The sequence below is a fragment of the Lampris incognitus genome, chromosome 15, assembly GCF_029633865.1.
Source record: "Lampris incognitus isolate fLamInc1 chromosome 15, fLamInc1.hap2, whole genome shotgun sequence".
Lineage (NCBI taxonomy): Eukaryota > Metazoa > Chordata > Actinopteri > Lampriformes > Lampridae > Lampris > Lampris incognitus.
In genome coordinates this window covers 27747404-27766573 of record NC_079225.1, presented here as the reverse complement: position 1 = coordinate 27766573, position 19170 = coordinate 27747404, and the positions used below count along the sequence as shown (strand labels likewise).

Here is a 19170-nt window from a genome sequence, read left to right as displayed (position 1 = left end):
GACTGGACTTCCCTCACGCTGACACAGAGGACAGAAAAACATCCAGACATCCAGAGTCGCTGCACTTATTTTCTATGAACTCAGTGAACTAAAACAAGTGCAACAATGTAAACACGGTTTCCATAACTTCTTTGTTTTTTGGCATGGAAATGTTGGCCACTGCCAAACAACAGCAGACAACCAGACAGGCTATTATTGCAGTTTTATTATTAAGTAACAGTTGGCGTTGCACCTCACAGTTACCTTGGTCCAAGCAAACAGCCGCAAACAATAGTTACTAACAAACAGGGGCGCTGTCAGCTATTTTGACAAGAGTTCAAATGGTCAGTGTTGCAGGTTATGGTAACGGGGATTGGTAAATGAGATTATGTCATGTCGATGTTTGAAAAAATGATCAATCTTTTTAGCTATGTTATACTTCTTGTGCAGAGTAATCTATATGGAAAGCACAGCACACATGTACACATTCACAAGACACTGGACAGTGACTTGTAGTGAAGTCCCATCAAAACATAGCAGTGTTACACTAAAGAAAAAAATACAGGTATGAAACACGCAAACAGATACGTGCATCCTCACACACACATTCTTTGCTTACCAGGTATTCTAATGAAGGACCAGCCGTGGCGAGGGTAGAGGGCCATCACACCCCCTGGGGTTTGTGGATGGAAAGTATTGGCACTGGTGCACCAATCAGAGGCAAGTTCGGGGGAGCCGTAGAAGAAACACTGTTTGGAGACCACACCGCCACCACTGCGTGTCAGCCGCCACTCATACTCAGCACTGCGGTCAGCACAGTAACGCTCCATAGGCATCGCTGTCACCTGTGTTAACACAAGGAAGACAAATATGCTACAATGTCGACACCAAAGATAATGTAATGTGGAGTGAATAAGTGTTACGTTTCCAGAGCACGTTAATATGGACAGGGTTCTCACCTGTTACTACAGGTGAGAACTGAGGCCTTCATGCTGTCATGTTTTTCTGGCCCCTTCAAAAGAATATATGATCCCAAAGATGTCATGCAACATATTTGTGGGTTGCTTTTCATTGAATAATCTGTTGTATACTTTTCCTTGGTGTGACTTTGGGCTGGGTTCTATCAGACTTGGTTTTGCACATGACGTTTTGTGTGTCTGTCTTAAGCCCTCGGTCCTCACTCCAAACTCATAGACAACTCCAACACCTCAATCTATACACAAGCCCAAGAAATCCCAGTGTGAAGAACACACTCACTGAATCAGCAGGTTCTACGCGTGTGTGTGTGTGTGTGTGTGTGTGTGTGTGTGTGTGTGTGTGTGTGTGAGTGAGTGAGATTAGGGTAGGCAGAAGGTAAACAAACAAAGGGCCCCAGTAGTGCACAAACTGAGCACAAAACCTCTTTTTTAGAAGCTCTGTTTATTTTAAATGCAGCTGCAAGTCACTGCAGTCATCTCTCCAACACACACACACACACACAAAAATAAGTTTCACAGATAAGAGCTGCTCATTGTTGAAAGTCTCTAAAGGCAACACAAAGAAGCTCCCCCCTCTCTTTCCCCTCTCCCGACCACCCAACCTGCTCTGCTGTCATACAGAGGCCAACACACACACACAAACACACATGTGTTGCCAGAGGGTTAGTAGTCAATCTCTCCCAATCCTCCCCAAAGCAAGCTCACACGCACACATCTGCACACACACCTTACCCTGGGTGTAGTGGTAAGCAGGAACTTGGGCAGCAGTGTGAGCTGGCAGGGCCGTAAAGTGGAGACTGCAGCGTTTCGGCTGTGAATCACCACATCTCTGTGTCCCACCACACCTTGCTTGTGTGCTGTGAACACCAAGGCCTGAAAACACACACACAAAAATCACCAATAAAATGACTTTAACAAAACTTGAGCAGTATGTTTGCAAAGAAATAAAACCATTAATTTATTGCTTTATAGTAATGGATGAACCATAATCAACTGCCTGTGATGTCAAAACATAAATCACCTCTTATTAGAGTCACAGGAGCAGCCCTGTTAATCTGGTGTCCATTTTCTCTGATTTATAGGTAGGATTCTCTTCTAAATATGACATAATAGGTTTTAATGACATTGGCCGATCCGCGTTACTGTGTTAAATGTATGTTAAAGTTTCACTGGACACATGCCTGAAATGTTATATAAAATTTAGGCTGAACGCCTACAACATGATGGAAAACATTATGTACGATTGGAGCAGCTTACATGATTTGAAAAGTGTATGTCATAGGATAGGATGGATATAGAGCATATTTCCATGACCTTCCTTCATTTTTCTCCACACTGAACTTTTTGGAAAAATAAAACCATGTGGATCAAAAGAGAGAGGAGAGAATAATTCAAGGGTAATGCATTGTCAGTAGAATGCATTGGCAGAATATGCAACTGTGTGTGTGTGTGTGTGCGAGAGAGAAAGAGAGACAGAGTGTGTGTGTGTGTGTGTGTGTGTGTGTGTGTGTGTGTGTGTGTGTGTGTGTGTGTGTGTGTGTGCACACGCATAAGGCACTTTGTCTCTCCCTAAAACCCATAAAAAGAGCTCTTCTTTTGCCTTTGAATTCCTGCATGCTCAAGACACCATGAAAATCTATCCATCCATCCGTTATCCAAACCGCTTATCCTGCTCTCAGGGTCAAGGGGATGCTGGAGCCTATCCCAGAAGTCACTGAGAGGCAAGCAGGGAGACACCCTGGACAGGCCATCACAGGGCCGACACACACGTTCACATCTAGGGACAATTTAGTGCGGCCGATTCACCTGATCTACATGTCTTTGGACTGTGGGAGGAAACTGGAGCACCTGGAGGAGACCCACGCAGACATGGGGATAACATGCAAACTCCACACAAAGGACGACCCGGGACAACCCCCAAAGTTGGACTACCCCGGGGCTCGAACGCCAAGACCTTCTTGCTGTGAGGCGATCGCGCTAACCACTGCGCCACCATGCCGCCCTCTGCGCCACCATGCCACCCTATGAAAATGTTAAATCCATAGTGCCACCTTTTGGCAAAGGAGGAAACATGATGCCTCTGATACTGCCACTAGATATTGGCCAACTTAGGTAAAACATGTGTCATAGATGCGGAGCATTCCTGTTACTGAGTCCAAACAAGTAAGATCTTGGTGAATTTGCAGCAGACTTGCAATTATCTCTAAATAGGAGAAAATTGGTAGGATCCATCCAAAGCATGAACACAGAGTTTCTAACTGTCCTTGTTAACCATTTTTCATAATTTAATTGTTTACATTCTGAAGCTTCTCAATACTCAATTGGCACTAGACTAGATGTCTTTGTTTCTTTGCCCCTCACCCTCACTTGGTCAAGATTTAAAGAATTACATGAATTTTCTTTTTTATAATTAGTATCATCTAATGCACCCAATCTGATACTAAATTGTTGAGGAAAAAAATCTGATCAGCTGTGTTACAAGTCAGTCAATACACAGACTGTAGCGACATTGCAGAAGTGGCATCGGTGCATCTGAGTGTTGCAATAACCCAACGTGTGGGAGTCTCAAACAGTGTCAGCCAAAGGGTAGCTACGTAACCAGTAGAAAAAAAAGCATAATGAATGGCGGAGAGGAGAGAAAAAAAAGAGATAATGTGTGGGAGAGTGAGTGATTGAGTGAGCAGGAGACCGAGACAAAGAGAGCGATGGATATATACTGGTAAAGATGAGCAGAGAATCATCACAGAAAATGTGCCCCTTTGCCATATGGGTAAATCCAAGGCGTGGAGAGGAGGAATTTAAAAGAGGAGCCTCACTGTCTGGGTCTCCTCTCCACAGGGGTAGAAAAACACTGACCACACTCTCTAGTATACAGCCAGAAAATGATGAGACATGGAGAAAGCGGAGGCAACGTGCACCAACTTTAAGTACCACCTCAGTAAAAATGAGAATCTTAAAGTAAGAAACTGGGCCTAAGTAGTGGGTGTAAGTTATTGATGGTCATGCGGGAGTCTCAAGTCAGCTAGGTCACAAAGTACACTTATTAGCTCTTCAGGTGCCTGTGTCTGTGTTTCTCTCTTTTTCAGTTCCCTCTGTTTTTTTCTCTACTGTTTCGTTCCAGAAGCCGCTCCAGGGGGGGAACCTAAGACGCTAGGCAGCTGCCTGACAGTGTGAAGAGGCCAGGGGAGGAAGAGGAGGATGGAATTACCCCAGCAGCATTTTCATTTGGGTATTTTCCACCGAACAAATGAAGATGGAATTGGTGGAGGCTAATAAGCCACTATGCTTCTGCCGGTGGGTAATTCTTAACTGGGTAAAAAGAAAAAGTCATGTGATGGGTTTTAAACCCTTCTTTATCCAGGTAAGTTTTACTACAACCACATTTTTATTCATCTTACCTTTACCCAGTGAGCAGCTACTCAATATTACTTATGGGGAGCATGCCTTGCACAGGGGTACCTCAATGATAGTTGGTGAAAAAAAGTAATCTCATTTAGTTCACCAGTTCAAATTTTCTAATCGGATCAAAGTATCTGAACTTGTTACCCACGCTTGCTTACAAACATTTGACTTACTGTTCTGTCTCTCTGTAATGTTACTGTTTTACAAATAAAGATAAAGGATGTATAATATTCTCTCTGCTGTCTCTTTGCAAGCCTATAAGGAAGAGAAGGACACCTTGCCAGGCCTAAAAATTGACACTTGCAAGAAGGAAAGAAAAAGGACAGAATTCTCCAGTCACTTTCACTATTTCACCATCAACACAGAAAGCAAAGATTGTCAAAATAATAGCTGGTTGTCAACCAAAGTAGCTGGCAGTATAGAAAATTGTTACCCCCATAGCTATACCTCATCAGAATTTGTACCGCGCATTGTGCTAGTTTCTTATAATGCCTGCTAGATATTAACACCCCAAGGATTCCTGTTCCAAATTTCACATGCTGAGAACATATTCAGAAACCATTTTGCCCAGGGCATAAGTGAAGCATCCAGGACCTTTCCTCCAAATATCTGGCAGTGAATTGTGGAGAGATGCTGGTTTGCACAAGCCCTGGAGACTCATAGGGGGAGGGAATAGCTGTAGGGCTGGGGGGGATTAGGTTCCACGCTGGATCCCAGAGGAGGGACAAGGAGGCCCGGGGCGAAGAGTGAACTGAGTGGCCAAATGCTGAGTGACGCTCCGGAAAAAAAAAATCATCTTTGTCAGAGGCAGCATGCTTCACTGGTGGAGTATCTTCTGTCTGTCACGTACACAGCGGTGCCATAATTTAAAGGTAGAATGAGTAGGATTTTCCTAAAAACCAATGTATAGACTCATACAATAATCCCTCTCAATCATCACTTATGACCGACGAGACGTGTGTGGCAGTGTCTGTATCTGCAGAGACTCTGTCGTCTGCCTGTATTTTCTTATTTTTCGTATTTTGCTGTGTACAGGACGTTTCTGGGTGTTAACCTTTGGGCAGCAGGGCTCTATAAAAATGTAGCGACCAGGTGCCAGATCGAAATCGTAAGCACGCATCCAAGATAAAGCTACAACGATGGCGGACACAGTGCCAAAAAGACGCAAATATAGCGAGTTGAAAAACCAAGTGGACAAAGCTCGTTCCAAAACGAGAGTGAATCTGGGGTTTGCTTTCACCCGTCGACAAGCACTGAAGGAGAGGATGGGAATGAAGAGTGACGCGGAGTTGGCCTGTACATTGAGATGTGTACTGGCAACTGCAATCAGGGGGCGTGTGCTTCTAGTGTCGTTGAGCCAGGGAGGAGGGACCAACTTTGAATGTTGCGTTTACAAACCCCAACCAACAAATCCTACTCGTTCCACCTTCAACTATTTGAGAGGATCCTGCACATGCACAATGAATTTTATTGCACATACGCATATGTGTGTGTATGTATAAGTGTGTGGGTTTTCTTCACCTGTAGTACAGGGCTGGTGTGTGTGTTGGGGAAGGCGGTGGGTCGGTCAGGCCAAAGAATCAGATCTCTGTGAGAGAGACACATACTCCTGGGCCATAGACTTGCTCCGTCCATGCCCTCCTTCTCAAGGCCAAAAAGACGTTGATGGTGGAGCCGGTAGGCAGCTTTCAGGGCCAGAAAAAGGGCTAACCACCTAAGAGAGGAGAAAGGATGCTTGAGAAGAAATCAACGACACACTCAACTATTGTCTTATGTATTCTTTAGTTCGAAATCTCACGTCCCTACATACCCTACACTGACTGTTGAACATACATCTTGAACATACTGATTCAGACATTACCCTTAGCTGCTCAGTGATCCCCCCCCTGGGTAGACAATTTGCTCGCAGCAAGGAAAGAAACATAACCACTTCAAGTTTGTGAGCCTGAAAATAGCTAAATCTTTCTTTGAGAGATATTTCCAAGTTTTTATTAATGTTGGGCCAAGACATCAGCCTTTGAGAGTACAGTAAGTTAGTTAAACATGCTGACCCATCTCACAAAGAGGGGATTTATAAGATGGGCCTTGCAGATACTTGCAAATATTTTAAAGATATTGTAGCATTTATGATTTTACAGTCTTTGACTTAACTTCACTTTTGAGATGACAATATGAATTATATAAATAATTATGTCATCTTTTATGACATCTCGCTTACCTCTTCCCCATGAAGTTTAGAGTACAGGGTCAGCTAACTACAGAACAGTGACCCTGGAACAGGTGGGGATTCAGTATCCTTTTCAAGTGTAGTTTAGCAGGACAGATGTATGCCAACACAGGGATGTGACCCCAGGCCTTTCGGTCAAAGGGTAGTTTTCCTATTCAATACCTGCCAATGTCTCCCATCCAGAAATGTGAAAGTGAATAACTGAGGGTAATAAACGCAAAGCTCACCTGACTAGAGTGCCTTGAAGCATGAGGTTGGACATCTCAGCTGGTGACACATCGATGAAGCGCAGAAAAGAGAAACAGCTCCCTTGGTCGTTGCCTGGAGAAAAAGAAAACAGAAAGAGATGGAGCAGGAGCAGTGGGAGGCAAACAAAGAGATAGAGAGAGCTAGAGGAAAATAAAATGGAGCTCTGATTTAGATGTGCTCCAAACATGAGTTACAAGCACGGCTTTCTTCTAGAAAAAAAAAAGACAAAGAGATGCATTTGGATAAAGAGACAAAGGTTTAATAGTTTTTCAGGCTGTGTGGGTTTGGAGTGGAGGCTTGATATAAGCTCACCTCTCCTGTGAAAAAGAGACTGCTGAATGTGGTTTGGCGAAAAGGGAGACAGCAGCACCTGAAGTAGCCTGGGAAAGACAGAGAGACAGATACAGGATTATGTGTGTGTGTGTGACAGACAGACAGGCAGACAGACAGACAGACAGACAGAGCGATTCGGTCAGCCCTCGAACCTGATGCTAGCTGGGCCTTGCAAAATTGTTTTTTGTGATAGAGGGAAAGAGCTCAAAATCTGCCAATGGCAAAAATTCCACATAATTCTATAAGCCCAACCCCAACAAGAGAAATTAAGTGAAATATTTAGCATTTCGCTAGACCTATCCTGTTGGATTTGGGCATACTTTTTTTAACAATATATTTATTGGTTTTTAGTTTGCAAATCACATCAGATTATACGTATACACAATGAAGAACAATTATATAAAACACAGAAAATATTGTCCACCCTATTCTCCCTTATTTGGGCATAGTTATCAAGATAAAGAAAAATGTGTGTGTGTGTGTGTGTGTGTGTGTGTGTGTGTGTGTGTGTGTGTGTGTGTGTGTGTGTGTGTGTGTGTGTGTGTGTGTGTGTGTGTGTTTGTGTGTGTATGTGCGAATGCACGTGTCTATTTATACTTAGGTATGCATGCAGTGTGTGTGTACGCGTGTCTATGTAGGTGTGTGTGCAGTATGTCTTACTTGTTCTGGCTGAATGTGTGTAAGAGGCCTTGGCGGTAGAGGAACTTCAACATGAAGTAGGGCTTGAGGGACATATGGAAAGGAGAGCGTGTCTCCTGCCGCTCAAACAAGTCAGGGTGGTTACACACCTACACACAAGCCCAAACAGGATGACCATCACACATCTAAGAATTGAACAACCAAATATTGTATAGCCCAAGGAGTGGATAAATCAAGAGTGTAATCACAAATATATATCTTGTATCTAAGGGTAAAGGAACTATTCACCATTATGCACATGCTCATTATTATTAATTTCATGTTAAGACAATGGGATGGGGTCCTGCCTGTGTGTCATGTTTCCTACCTTCCTGAATTGCATAACCAGGTTCATGAGAGATGAAGTGGTACTGTGGGCTTGCTGGGCTGTGCCCATGGAGGACTGGAGGAGGTCCTCGATGGAAATCTTGTTCCTCAGTGCCTGGTAGAGGAGCCTCTGTCGACAGGTCAGCTGGCAGTATGTCAGGATCTCAATCTGAAGAGACAGAAAACAGGTTCCTGTACATCGGCACCATTGATTTGAATTTGCCGACCTGCAAATGGAGACGCTAACAATTCTGCAGGCATGCCACAGCTAAAATAATTGGCTTAATTGAAATCCTCAGGTAAAACGTGTTAATTGTCATCATCTTCTTGTCGTGACTGGTTAAGAAAAAGTGAAAACAAAACTGGCAATTGAAGGTATCTGAGACTGTGTGGATTATTTCGCCACGTCATCAAAAACTATCTTTTTTTAGTATGACTGAAACACCAGTCATTTAGGGTGTGAAAATCTGTCCCATCGGAGCAGTGTTCTGGAAACGCTTATAGACGCTCTACGATGTGTTTGAAATTGTTTTGACAAGTTTAAGGTCGACGAGGCACAGAGAGTATTTTACTGCAGTTGACCTACATTTGAGGATGTCAGAGTGGCCAAAAATGGTGCAAATCTAGAAACAAAGGTTCCAACAAAACCTTCAATAATCTCAAATTAAGAATAGTTAAGTAATTGCAACTAAAAATGTTTCTAAATTGTTCTTAATTTGCTTGAAAGATGTAAAAGATGATACACAAGATAAATTTACAATTATATAAAATTCACAACTTTTCTGACTCACAAGTGTATCATGTATGAAGACAGATAATCTAGTTTCTAAATCTATAAGATGTTGCCATATGACCTTAGAAACTGGTGTAGCACCGAAACTTATCAGCTAGACTGTCATAAAGACAGACAACACCCACAATACTGTAAATAATGTGTAAATATATCATTTACCAAAAAAGATACATTTACAATAAATGTTGTGAAAATTAATTTCTCATAAAATTATGACAATGTATGTGTACAAAAGAGCTCTGCATGAACGTGTAGACACATCCACATGTGTTATGATCATTATCAATTTTACTGTGAGCAATTAGAAAAATTACACTCCCACTTATTTCCTGACCAAACCTAAGCCTGTGACTCATAATGTGAAAGGCAGAGGACACAAAAACAAAATAAAAATACCTAAAAAAAAAAACTAAAAAAAATCTAAACCAGGAGTGAAAACCTCAATGTGAACCAGAACTTAACTTTGCTGGTTACCACTGACCTTGGAAAGAGAAGAGAGAGCAGAAGGAGGGGAAGAGAGGAGGGAAGTGCGCTGGCAGGGTGGTATGGGGGTGTGAAGGAAAGTGAAAATGACAGATGCGGGGGAGCGATGAACTCTTGTCATTCTAAAAACTTGTGTATTGAGAATCCCACCGCGTGAGTGTGCGTGTGTGTGTTTGTTCAAGAGAATGTGTGCACTGTGTGACAAGGGAGAGACCCAAAGTTTAACATCTGTCAAGCGTATCTGCCAGCACAAGCATCATTCATGGGCTTATTACCGCGCTTCCTGTGACATGAGCTGGACAGAGAGACAGATGGACAGAGAGAGCAGGCACAAGAGGATAAGGGCTAATGATACTGAAATAAAATGTGGTAATTCACAAAATTCCTTTTATTTCAACTCATAAGCCCACCCTCTCAAAAATGTGATCCAAAAAAAGTATTCACTCACACCATTTTGAATATTAACTTTTACTCTATTCTTGATTTAAATATACTTTTAGACTTTCTACTGGTAACATTTTCATCTGTCTGCCATCCGTTCCACAGAAAACCTGAATATTTTGTTTAGAAAACAAAAACAAAGGTGTTTTATGTGATTCTCTTGTACCATTTCAAAGCTTATTTCATCTAAGTAATTTAAGTGTACAGTTCTGGGGGGGGGGGGGGGTACAGGCATCTGTGAATGATCTCTCTCCTACCTTGTCCGAGAGCTCATTCTCCACATCTTTCTTGATCCTGCGCAACATGAAGGGCTTGAGGATCATGTGCAGCCTGGAGAGCTGGTCTGAAACACAAACATCCAACAGCTCAATGTTGATCTACATATCACATGCGAGGGTGAGCGCCAACAAAACACAGGCGCACAAATGAGAGAATTTCTATATGAATGGGCTGAAGATTGATGTGTGATGTAAGCTGGTAGACACAGCATATAAAAACAAAACCACTGGTCAGAGCGAACACTCACAGTAGACTGCTGAGGCTCAGCTCTCAGAGCTCAAAAGTTTGACTCACTCTCGTCGATGGCAGATTTGTTCTCAGCGTGGCTCTCGATGTCTTTGGAAAACCACTCGTTGAACTCTTCATGGGAGTCGAACAAGGTGGGCATGATGAAGTGGAGCAGGGCCCACAGCTGGGAAACATCAATAACATATAGATGTCAACAACTTCATCTTGCATATACAAACAAGGGGGAGAAACACACATACACTGACAGAGGCACAAATACGCGTCTGGCCATGTTTATGTTCATGCTCACACATGCACACACGTTACACATATGCTTGTCTGACCTCAGCCATAGTGTTCTGGATTGGTGTCCCAGTGAGCAGCAACCTGTTTCGACACTGGAACTGGAGGAGGATCTTCCACCGAACACTAACAACACAGAGGGACACAGTGACTTGAGACCCATCATTAATCTGCTGTATCAACGATACCCATCACTGCTTTGACGATTAACTTTTTTTTTTATCCATCCATCCATCCATCCATCCATCATCCAAACCGCTTATTCTGCTCAGTGTCGCAGGGATGCTAGAGCCTGGAACATACAAATTTCTTTTTTCTTTTTTTCCAATTTTCCCCGTTTTTCTCCCCAATTGTATCTGGCCAATTACCCCGCTCTTTTTGAGCCGTCCCAGTCGCTGCTCCACCCCTCTCTGCCGATCCGGGGAGGGGGGGTGCCCCGACCGACCAGAGGAGGTGCTAGTGCAGCGACCAGGACAAATACACACATCCAACTTCCCACGCGCAGACACGGCCAATTGTGTCTGTAGGGCTGCTCAACCAAGCCGGAGGTAACACAGGGATTAGACCCGGCAAGCCCGTGTTGGTAGGCAATGGAATAGATGGCTACACTACCTGGACGCCCAGAATATGCAAATTTCACAGAGGACAATGCGGGATGACCCCCCCCCAAGGTTGGACTACCCTGGGGCTCGAACCCAGGACCTTCTTGCTGTGAGGTGACCAAGCTAACCACTGTGCCACTCCCATTTTTTATACTTTTTCTAATTTTTTGTCTACTTTCAAAGCTTTTCAAGGACATGAAAACTGTCAAAATCCATTGTTATCTTTTTTTTTCAGACTTTCCAGAACCAAATTCTGAAATGAACAAATTCACCTGGTGCTGCTCTTGAGTGCCTGGGCCTCATCCAGAACCATATACTGCCACTTGACTCTCTGAAAGTACTTGACATCCTGGACCACAAGCTGGTAACTGGTGATTACCACATGGAACGGTGCATTCTGCGTGTACAACGTTTTCTATGCACACAGAGACAGAGGGAGAGTTGGAAAGAGAAGGAAAAACACAAAACCACAAGTGCAATACCCCCCCCACTAAATTGTGTACTACATCAATTTCATAGCTGCAATGCACAACTTCCAGATCAAGATTATTATCATCAAAATCATCTCTTTCTTACCTGGCTCCAGAATTTTCTAATCACTTTGCGATCATGTGGGTTCCCCCAGTACGGCAACACCTGAAGGATAAGAAGGTATGATGCCAAAATGTTTACCTTCACATTGATGAAGGTAATAAATCTAAATAAATGTAGGATAATCATACTTCCAGGTAGGGTTGTGCAACATGACCAAAATCTCATATCACAACATAGGTCATTCATAACACAATAACAATACATATCATGATATAGCACATTTTCTGTAAATTCAATGAATAAATAGTTTATATAAAACGACCACATGGAAAGGCCTATTTCTTATTACATTTTGAATCATATACTCGACAAATAAAAGGTCTTTACTCATATTTGATTATTTTTCTCCTTTTACTTGAACCGCTGTGCACATTTTCAATTAAGCATGTTAAAATAGACTCTCTCCGTCCTGTTTGACATGATTCTTGTGTAGGTGGTAAAAGAGGCTAGTGGTGTTTGAGTCTGTTACGGGGACCAGTGTGCGGTATATTTTGCAAAGTACGGTTTTCTGGTTCGTGTCAGACTTTTCATACCCAAACCACGTCCATATGATAGAAGTAGCCCCTCTTTTAGGTAAAAGCTCCTCATTTTGTCCTGGCTGGTCGGAGTCCTGTTCGGAATTACCCCGTTCTGTGTTACATTCACTGTCCTCCATGTTTGTTTGTATTGCCTTCACGCAAATTTCCTCCCTGTGACCGTGCCGTGCAAAGAGCGGAAAGGGCCGTCCAAATGACGAAAAATATTGCTGTAAACAATGTGATTTGCGACACAACGAAATAAACGATAGAGCTTAATATGAAACGATAGACATTTTCTATCGTCACACATGATATATATTGTCATATCGCACAGCCCTACTTCCAAGGGGAAATCCATTCTAAGCAGCCACATATTAAATTACAGCTTCATTTGTCAATCTCTTGATATGTGCTCCTGATGCTATATGTAATATGTAAATATTTGCCAATCAAAAGTCATTCAACACAAGCACAGTCTGAGAATCCATTGTTTACAGGTCAGTATTTCCATGCCTCTTAGAATGTACTCAGAACTCTTAATCTCCATGATTGTGTAATTTGGTCTTTTCACACCTCATTAGCAGAACAGACAGGGGATGATTTATTATCATCTAAACTAGGGAGAAAGTAGTTGAGAACACAAGTGGGTGATGCGTGCTACCTTATGTGTGCACACATGCTTGCATGTTTGCGTGAGAGCAGCATGTGCATAATTAGTTTTTTATGAATATGAACTGCCTTGTTCCTATAAGAACGTACACAGCACAGTAACAGATAAAGAGAAAACAGTGTCATTAATCTTCATCCACAGCAGTAACAACCTCACAACCATGATTTGCACAGTTGCTAACACTCTGATACAACACTGCCTCCTATTGAACAGTCTTAATCATGCAAGTGCCCCTGAGCACTACTTTGGCCTACGAGAGAAGTACCACGGCCAGTGCTCTATTCTCACACATTTTTTGTTTGTTTTTTGTTTTTAAACGTGGAGAGATCATGTCATTGAGGAACCAAGTGGGATGGTATCAGGTTCACAGGAGGAAAGAAAGGGAGAGGGGATATTCCCCCCCGGGGTTTGCAGCTTGCAAGCAGGTGTTTCCGCCAACATGCTGCATTCTCACCTTGAATTTAGGCACAAAGCGGGTGAACTCCTGATGCCAGTTGTTGAGTGTGGAAGCAGGGGAGATGATCAGGAACGGACCCCAGATGTTGTCTCTCTGCACAGGAACATAAGAAAGGGAACATGGTCAGCGGCTGTGGCAGGTGGTCCTCATCTGTGTGTCCGTGTGTATGTGTGTCCGTGTGTGTGTGTGTGTGTGCAAGCAACTGAAAAAACAGGAAACCTGAGAGAAACACGACACTGCCTTCCTGCGAGAAATACCTCAACGCTGAAAAGCTCATTTCCCCATAATTCCAATCCTTGTCCCTTTGAAGATATAAGATAAAAATGTCTGCAGATATTCCTAATCAGGTGCGCAGAACAATAAAAGTCACATGACCTGCTCCATGTGAGCACTTTCAAAATAGCTTGCTTACTAATGGGAGAAAGCCCTTTAAGAGGATGCAGATGCACAGAGAACCTAATGTGTTCCATCTTTTCTATCCTGATACTGAAAGTGAAGATGGGTGAGTATTCAAAAAGCTTTGTTTGAAAGTGTGTGGCAAATGAACCCCTTTGCCCCGATGACCCCTCTCACCTCTGCCAGGTGCGCCAACAGCGCAATACTCTGGACCGTCTTTCCAAGTCCCATTTCATCTGCCAGGATTCCATTAATGCCCTTTAGGTGGGAGAGAGAAAATGTTAATATGCATGTACATGTGATAGGACAGACTTTAACTTCATAATATTCCAATTTTTCAATTGTAATCTTTCCAAGTGTATCAGACTTAAGACACGTGTCTGTATGTCTCTATCCAAAATAACAAATTTGTGACAAAAGAGCCTCAAGAAGCTCGGGCAGATTTTGCAAGAAACAAATTTAGTCACCTGCTCATAAAGGTTGGCCAGCCAGTTCATGCCTTTGAGCTGGTAGCCCTTAAGTTTGCCATTGAAGATGGTGGGCTGAGGGATGTCCTCACCAGCCTGGATGGAAGGGTTGGACAGGCTGTAGCTCTCTCCAAACCCAGAACCCGAGGCTGAGGCTGCACCACTGGCTGCATTCAGAGAGGCACTGCGACTGTCTTTGGCCTCCTCATCAAACATACGTGTCTATGTGGAGAGACATATGGCCATAAGCAAACTGATTGTTTCGATCAAAATATTGTGTTCATGTGTATGTGTGTGTGTGTGTGTGTGTGTGTGTGTGTGTGTGTGTGTGTGTGTGTGTGTGTGTGCGCGCGCGTGTGCATGCTCGGGTGGGGTGGTAGGGGTGGGAGTCTACTTACTTTCTCCTGGTGAATCTGATAGGCTTCTTTGGCATTCCTTAGGGCCTGGGATTTGTAATATTCACTATCTGCAATAGATTATAATCAAGTTTTGAATAAAATCATATAAACAAGTGGTTCAACCTTATCAACAGGGTCACTGGTGACCACACCTAACCTTTCTCACCCCATTGAAACGTGGTTGTCTGAAGACATTACAGTGAGTTTTGATGGATTTACATTCATACGTTTTGACCGGGACACTAGAAAAACACAAAAATCAAGTGGGGGCGGGCTTTGCATGGCCATAAACGATGAAGGGGCAATCAACTTTACAGTTTGTGAGACTGACTGCTCATGGCGCTACGAAATTGTGACTGTCGTTCTGTCCCCACTATCTACCTCACAAGTTCACACAGTTGACCATGATTCTTGCCTATGTTCCTGGCCTTGACAATATGCTTGCAGCTGAGCAGCCTGTCTTTTTGCTTGGGGATTTCAATAGCTGTGATGTCACTACACTACTCCCACACCTGGAACAGTATCTCACATCTCCAACGTGACCGGACAGAACGCTGGACTAATTTTTTGGAAATATACCCAGCGCATAAGTCTCCAAGCCTCACCCTCTCCTTGGTTTCTCAGACCATAATGTAATATTACTGCTGCCAAAATACAGACAAAAATTGAAAACACATAATATCCACTTAAAAACCATCCAGGTTTGGAATAATGACTCTGTGGAAACGCTGAGGGGGTGTTTTGAGCTCACTGACTGGGAGATGTTCTTCCAGAGTAGCGAGGGTGATCTGAACATACATGTCATGCACTGGCAGTGTCATTCCAACTAACCAGGTCAGGCTCTATCCTAATAACAAGCCCTGGGTCACCAGAGAGCTCAAACACTGTCTCAACCTCAAAACAACTGCATTTATACAAGCAGACAAAAAACTTTTCGATGAACTGTAAAGGGGGCTGAAGCACAAAACCAAGCTGGCCAAGTTCCGATACAAAAATAAGATGGAGGAGAGGTTCATCAGAGGAAATGTGAGGGAGGCATCGCAGGGTCTCAACACAATGATGGGCAGAGCTCAGAAACCAGCCAAGATGCAGTCCCCAGCCCCCGCCTCCTTCGCAGAGCAGCTGAACACCTATGCCAGGTTCAACAGTACTGACACCATGGAGGACTGGACCCTGACCAACACCCAGTTACGCCTCTACACCAATCGGTGTGGAGGAGTTGAAGGTCGTTTCCTTCCTCTCCAAGCCACACCCGAGGACAGCTCCTGGACCAGACAGGTTCAAGGGCCGCATACTGAAGGAGTGCACAGCTCAGCTGGGCGGTGCGGTGGCACAGCTTTTCCAGCTGTTCCTGAACACCAACTTCATCCCCAGGGCATGAAGGAGACAACCATCATCCCTGTCCTGAAAAAGCTCCATGCCAAAGCCATGAATGATTTCAGGCCTGTGGCACTCATTTACATCCTCTGCAAATACATGGAGAGGGTGTCGCTAGGGAGCTTACCACCATGGTGGGTGAGAGTCTGGGCCTGCTCCAGTTTGCCTGCAAGGCAAAACAGAGAGTGGAGGATATCAGCCTAACCCTTCTGGATACAGTGGCTAGGCACCTCAACTCTTCAAACTCATGTCAGGATTTTATTCATAGACTTCTCATCTGCTTTTAATACAGTAAACACAAACACACTTCTGCAACAAGTCAACATAACGCTGGTTTTATGGATTAAGGATTTTTTCAAAGGACACACCCCAATATGTTAAGAGTAAATGGTTTTAAATCCAGCAACACTGTTTTAAATACTGGGGTCCCACAGGGCTGATTCTTGTCACCAATCCTCCTCTCCATATACACAAACGAAATCACCTGCAATAGCAACAGACTGTCACTTTTTAAATAAGCTGATGACATGGCCTTGGTGGCCCAGCTGACAGACAAGTACTCCCTGTCCACATACAGGCAGTATGTGGACACCATGGTCCGTCCTCTGGTTCCAGGAGAGCTCCCTGGAACTGAGCATCAGTAAGATCAAAGAGCTGTGTTCTGGGGGGCGCCGGGCACCTGACACCCCACACCCTCTCTCTGGACCACTCAGGCTGGAGGATCAGGTGGTGGAACAGGTTGAGATCTTTAAGTACCTGGGCAGAGAGATCGACCACCACCTGTCCTTCACACAACATGCGGACGGGGTCTACAAAAAGGCCAAACAGCGCTTGTTTCTCCCAAGAAGGCTGAAAGGTTTTAATGTCAGATAAGACATCAAAAAGCAGTATACTGATCACTCATCGAATCAGTTTTCACATTTAACATTGTACCCTGGTGCAACTTCCTCACAAAGAAAAGCAAGAAAAAAACTCACAAGAATCATCAAGCATGCAACCAAAATCACCAGCACCACTCAAACCCAACTCTCGGACCTTAACAGTTACGCAGTAAATAGAACTCCATCAGTAAGGACCCTTCACACCTCCTTCACCACTCCTTTCAGCTACCTCCATTAGGCAGACGCTTCAGAACACCTCTAGCCAAAAAGAGAACTTACGACTCTTTCATTCCCACTGCATTTCCATTTTAAAATAGGATTAATAGACTGTCACTACCTTTTAATGCAGCTTTGCTCACATGCCCTTATTTATGGAATTGTTTGATTGTTTGTGCTTTAATGCAATTTTATATAAGTCTTTCATGGGTGTTTGCTTTTTTTTGGGGGGGGGGCGGGGTTGTTCCCCCTTTTTCTCCCCAGTTGTATCCGGCCAATTACCCCACTCTTCTGAGCCATCCCGGTTGCTGCTCCACCCCCTCTGCCGATCCGGGGAGGGCTGCAGACTACCACATACGTACCTCCTCCGATACATGTGAAGTCGCCAGTCGCTTCTTTTTACCTGACAGTGAGGAGTTTCACCAGGGAGACGTAGCGGGTGGGAGGATCACGCTATTCCCCCCAAATTCCCCCTCCTCCCCGAACAGGCGCCCCGACCGACCAGAGGAGGGGCTAGTGCAGCGACCAGGACACATACACATCCGGTTTCCCACCCACAGACATGGTCAATTGTTTCTGTAGGGACACCCAACAAAGCCGGAGGTAACAGGGATTCGAACCAGAGTTCCCGGTATGGGTGTTTGTTTTTATGCTGTTTGTGAGTCCTTACCCTAAGACAATTTCCTATCATTATGTGATAGACAATAAAGTTTTTCAAATGTTAAATCTTGAAAAATATCAGTCAGCAACAGAATATAAAAGTCTAAATAACTCTGATGTATAGACACAATTCTAATTTGTGAGCTCTCTGACTTAACTCTCTGCAAAAACATCCTTACGGTACCAGTAGACAGAAATCTGTGTATCGCAAATAGGGAAGATAAAGTGGGAAATTTATATCACCAATTCATAGCTGGTCACAGCGGCAATAAATGCATAAATGTCAATAGTCCATTTGATGTTTTTTGGAGGAATCCTACAAGGATCCACTTTTTTTCCAGTTCTAATTCAATTCTTTAATTTTAAGAGTGGGTATACAGCTATGTGATAACTTTAAGTCCTGTGTTTCAACTCAGATATCAAAAAATCATGTTGAAATAACCCATAAAACCAATGTCAAGCAACATTACATTCATACCATAGTCCTCCTGCCCCATGTTGACCATCACCCCTCCCCCGATGTCAATCTGCCTCTGAGCCGAGGTGTCTTCCAGCTTCCTCAGAATTTCCTCCTGTGCCACATCTCCTATTGGACCCCCTGCGCTGGCTTTGCCACCCATAAAATGAGCATACAGCTCTGTCTGGGTGATGAGGAAATTCAGTTTGCGCTGCTGTCGCTTGGCCTGGGAGAGAGAGATGAGGACATTTAAGAAAAATGAAAAACATGGACAACATGGAAGTAAATACGAAAATAAGCTGTCTTCTGTGCAAAAAGTCCTTCAAATCAATATCCACCATTTTCTGAATAGATTTCAAACAAAACAAAAAATAAACAAAAGAAAAAAAAGCTGTACCAATGAAAATTGTGTTGGCGATTTCAAAGGTAAAATACATACCTCCCTCATCTCCTCATCCAGCTTACGCTGCTCCAGAGCCTCCTTCTCTGCCCGCTTCCTGTGCTCCTTCTCTACCTTGTCATACTTCTTCCAATAGAGCATCATTTCCTTGGTGAGGCGACGGGCACGGGGCAACGTCTCCTTGCAGTTCTTCTGTGCTTGGATGGCAGCGCGCCGCACCTCTCTCATGCACTGGTGAGCCAGCTGAATCGACAGAAAAGACAGACTTTAACCATTATACTGAAGCCAAAATTCAATTTCTGACCAATCAACAAATAAAGAGTCTGCATCTGTAATGAGACTGCAAAATTAACAACGATATACCCAACTTGCTGACAT

The 19170-nt window shown here is 43.7% G+C and overlaps 1 protein-coding gene across 1 annotated transcript in view; it reads right to left on the bottom strand.

Annotated features, from left to right (window-relative positions):
- ino80 (INO80 complex ATPase subunit) overlaps positions 1-19170 on the bottom strand; it is a 75994-nt gene that overhangs the window by 49860 nt on the left and 6964 nt on the right. The window contains exons 10-27 of the mRNA XM_056294451.1: positions 18832-19035; positions 18414-18618; positions 14802-14869; positions 14404-14625; positions 14114-14194; positions 13538-13633; positions 11878-11937; positions 11574-11716; positions 10741-10825; positions 10463-10580; positions 10147-10232; positions 8174-8341; positions 7828-7955; positions 7147-7214; positions 6813-6906; positions 5880-6072; positions 1689-1829; positions 599-824 (exon numbers count right to left, since the gene is read on the bottom strand). Of these exons, the coding sequence (XP_056150426.1) occupies positions 599-824; positions 1689-1829; positions 5880-6072; positions 6813-6906; positions 7147-7214; positions 7828-7955; positions 8174-8341; positions 10147-10232; positions 10463-10580; positions 10741-10825; positions 11574-11716; positions 11878-11937; positions 13538-13633; positions 14114-14194; positions 14404-14625; positions 14802-14869; positions 18414-18618; positions 18832-19035 (2386 nt within the window). The remainder of the gene's footprint in view (positions 1-598; positions 825-1688; positions 1830-5879; positions 6073-6812; positions 6907-7146; positions 7215-7827; positions 7956-8173; positions 8342-10146; positions 10233-10462; positions 10581-10740; positions 10826-11573; positions 11717-11877; positions 11938-13537; positions 13634-14113; positions 14195-14403; positions 14626-14801; positions 14870-18413; positions 18619-18831; positions 19036-19170) is intronic.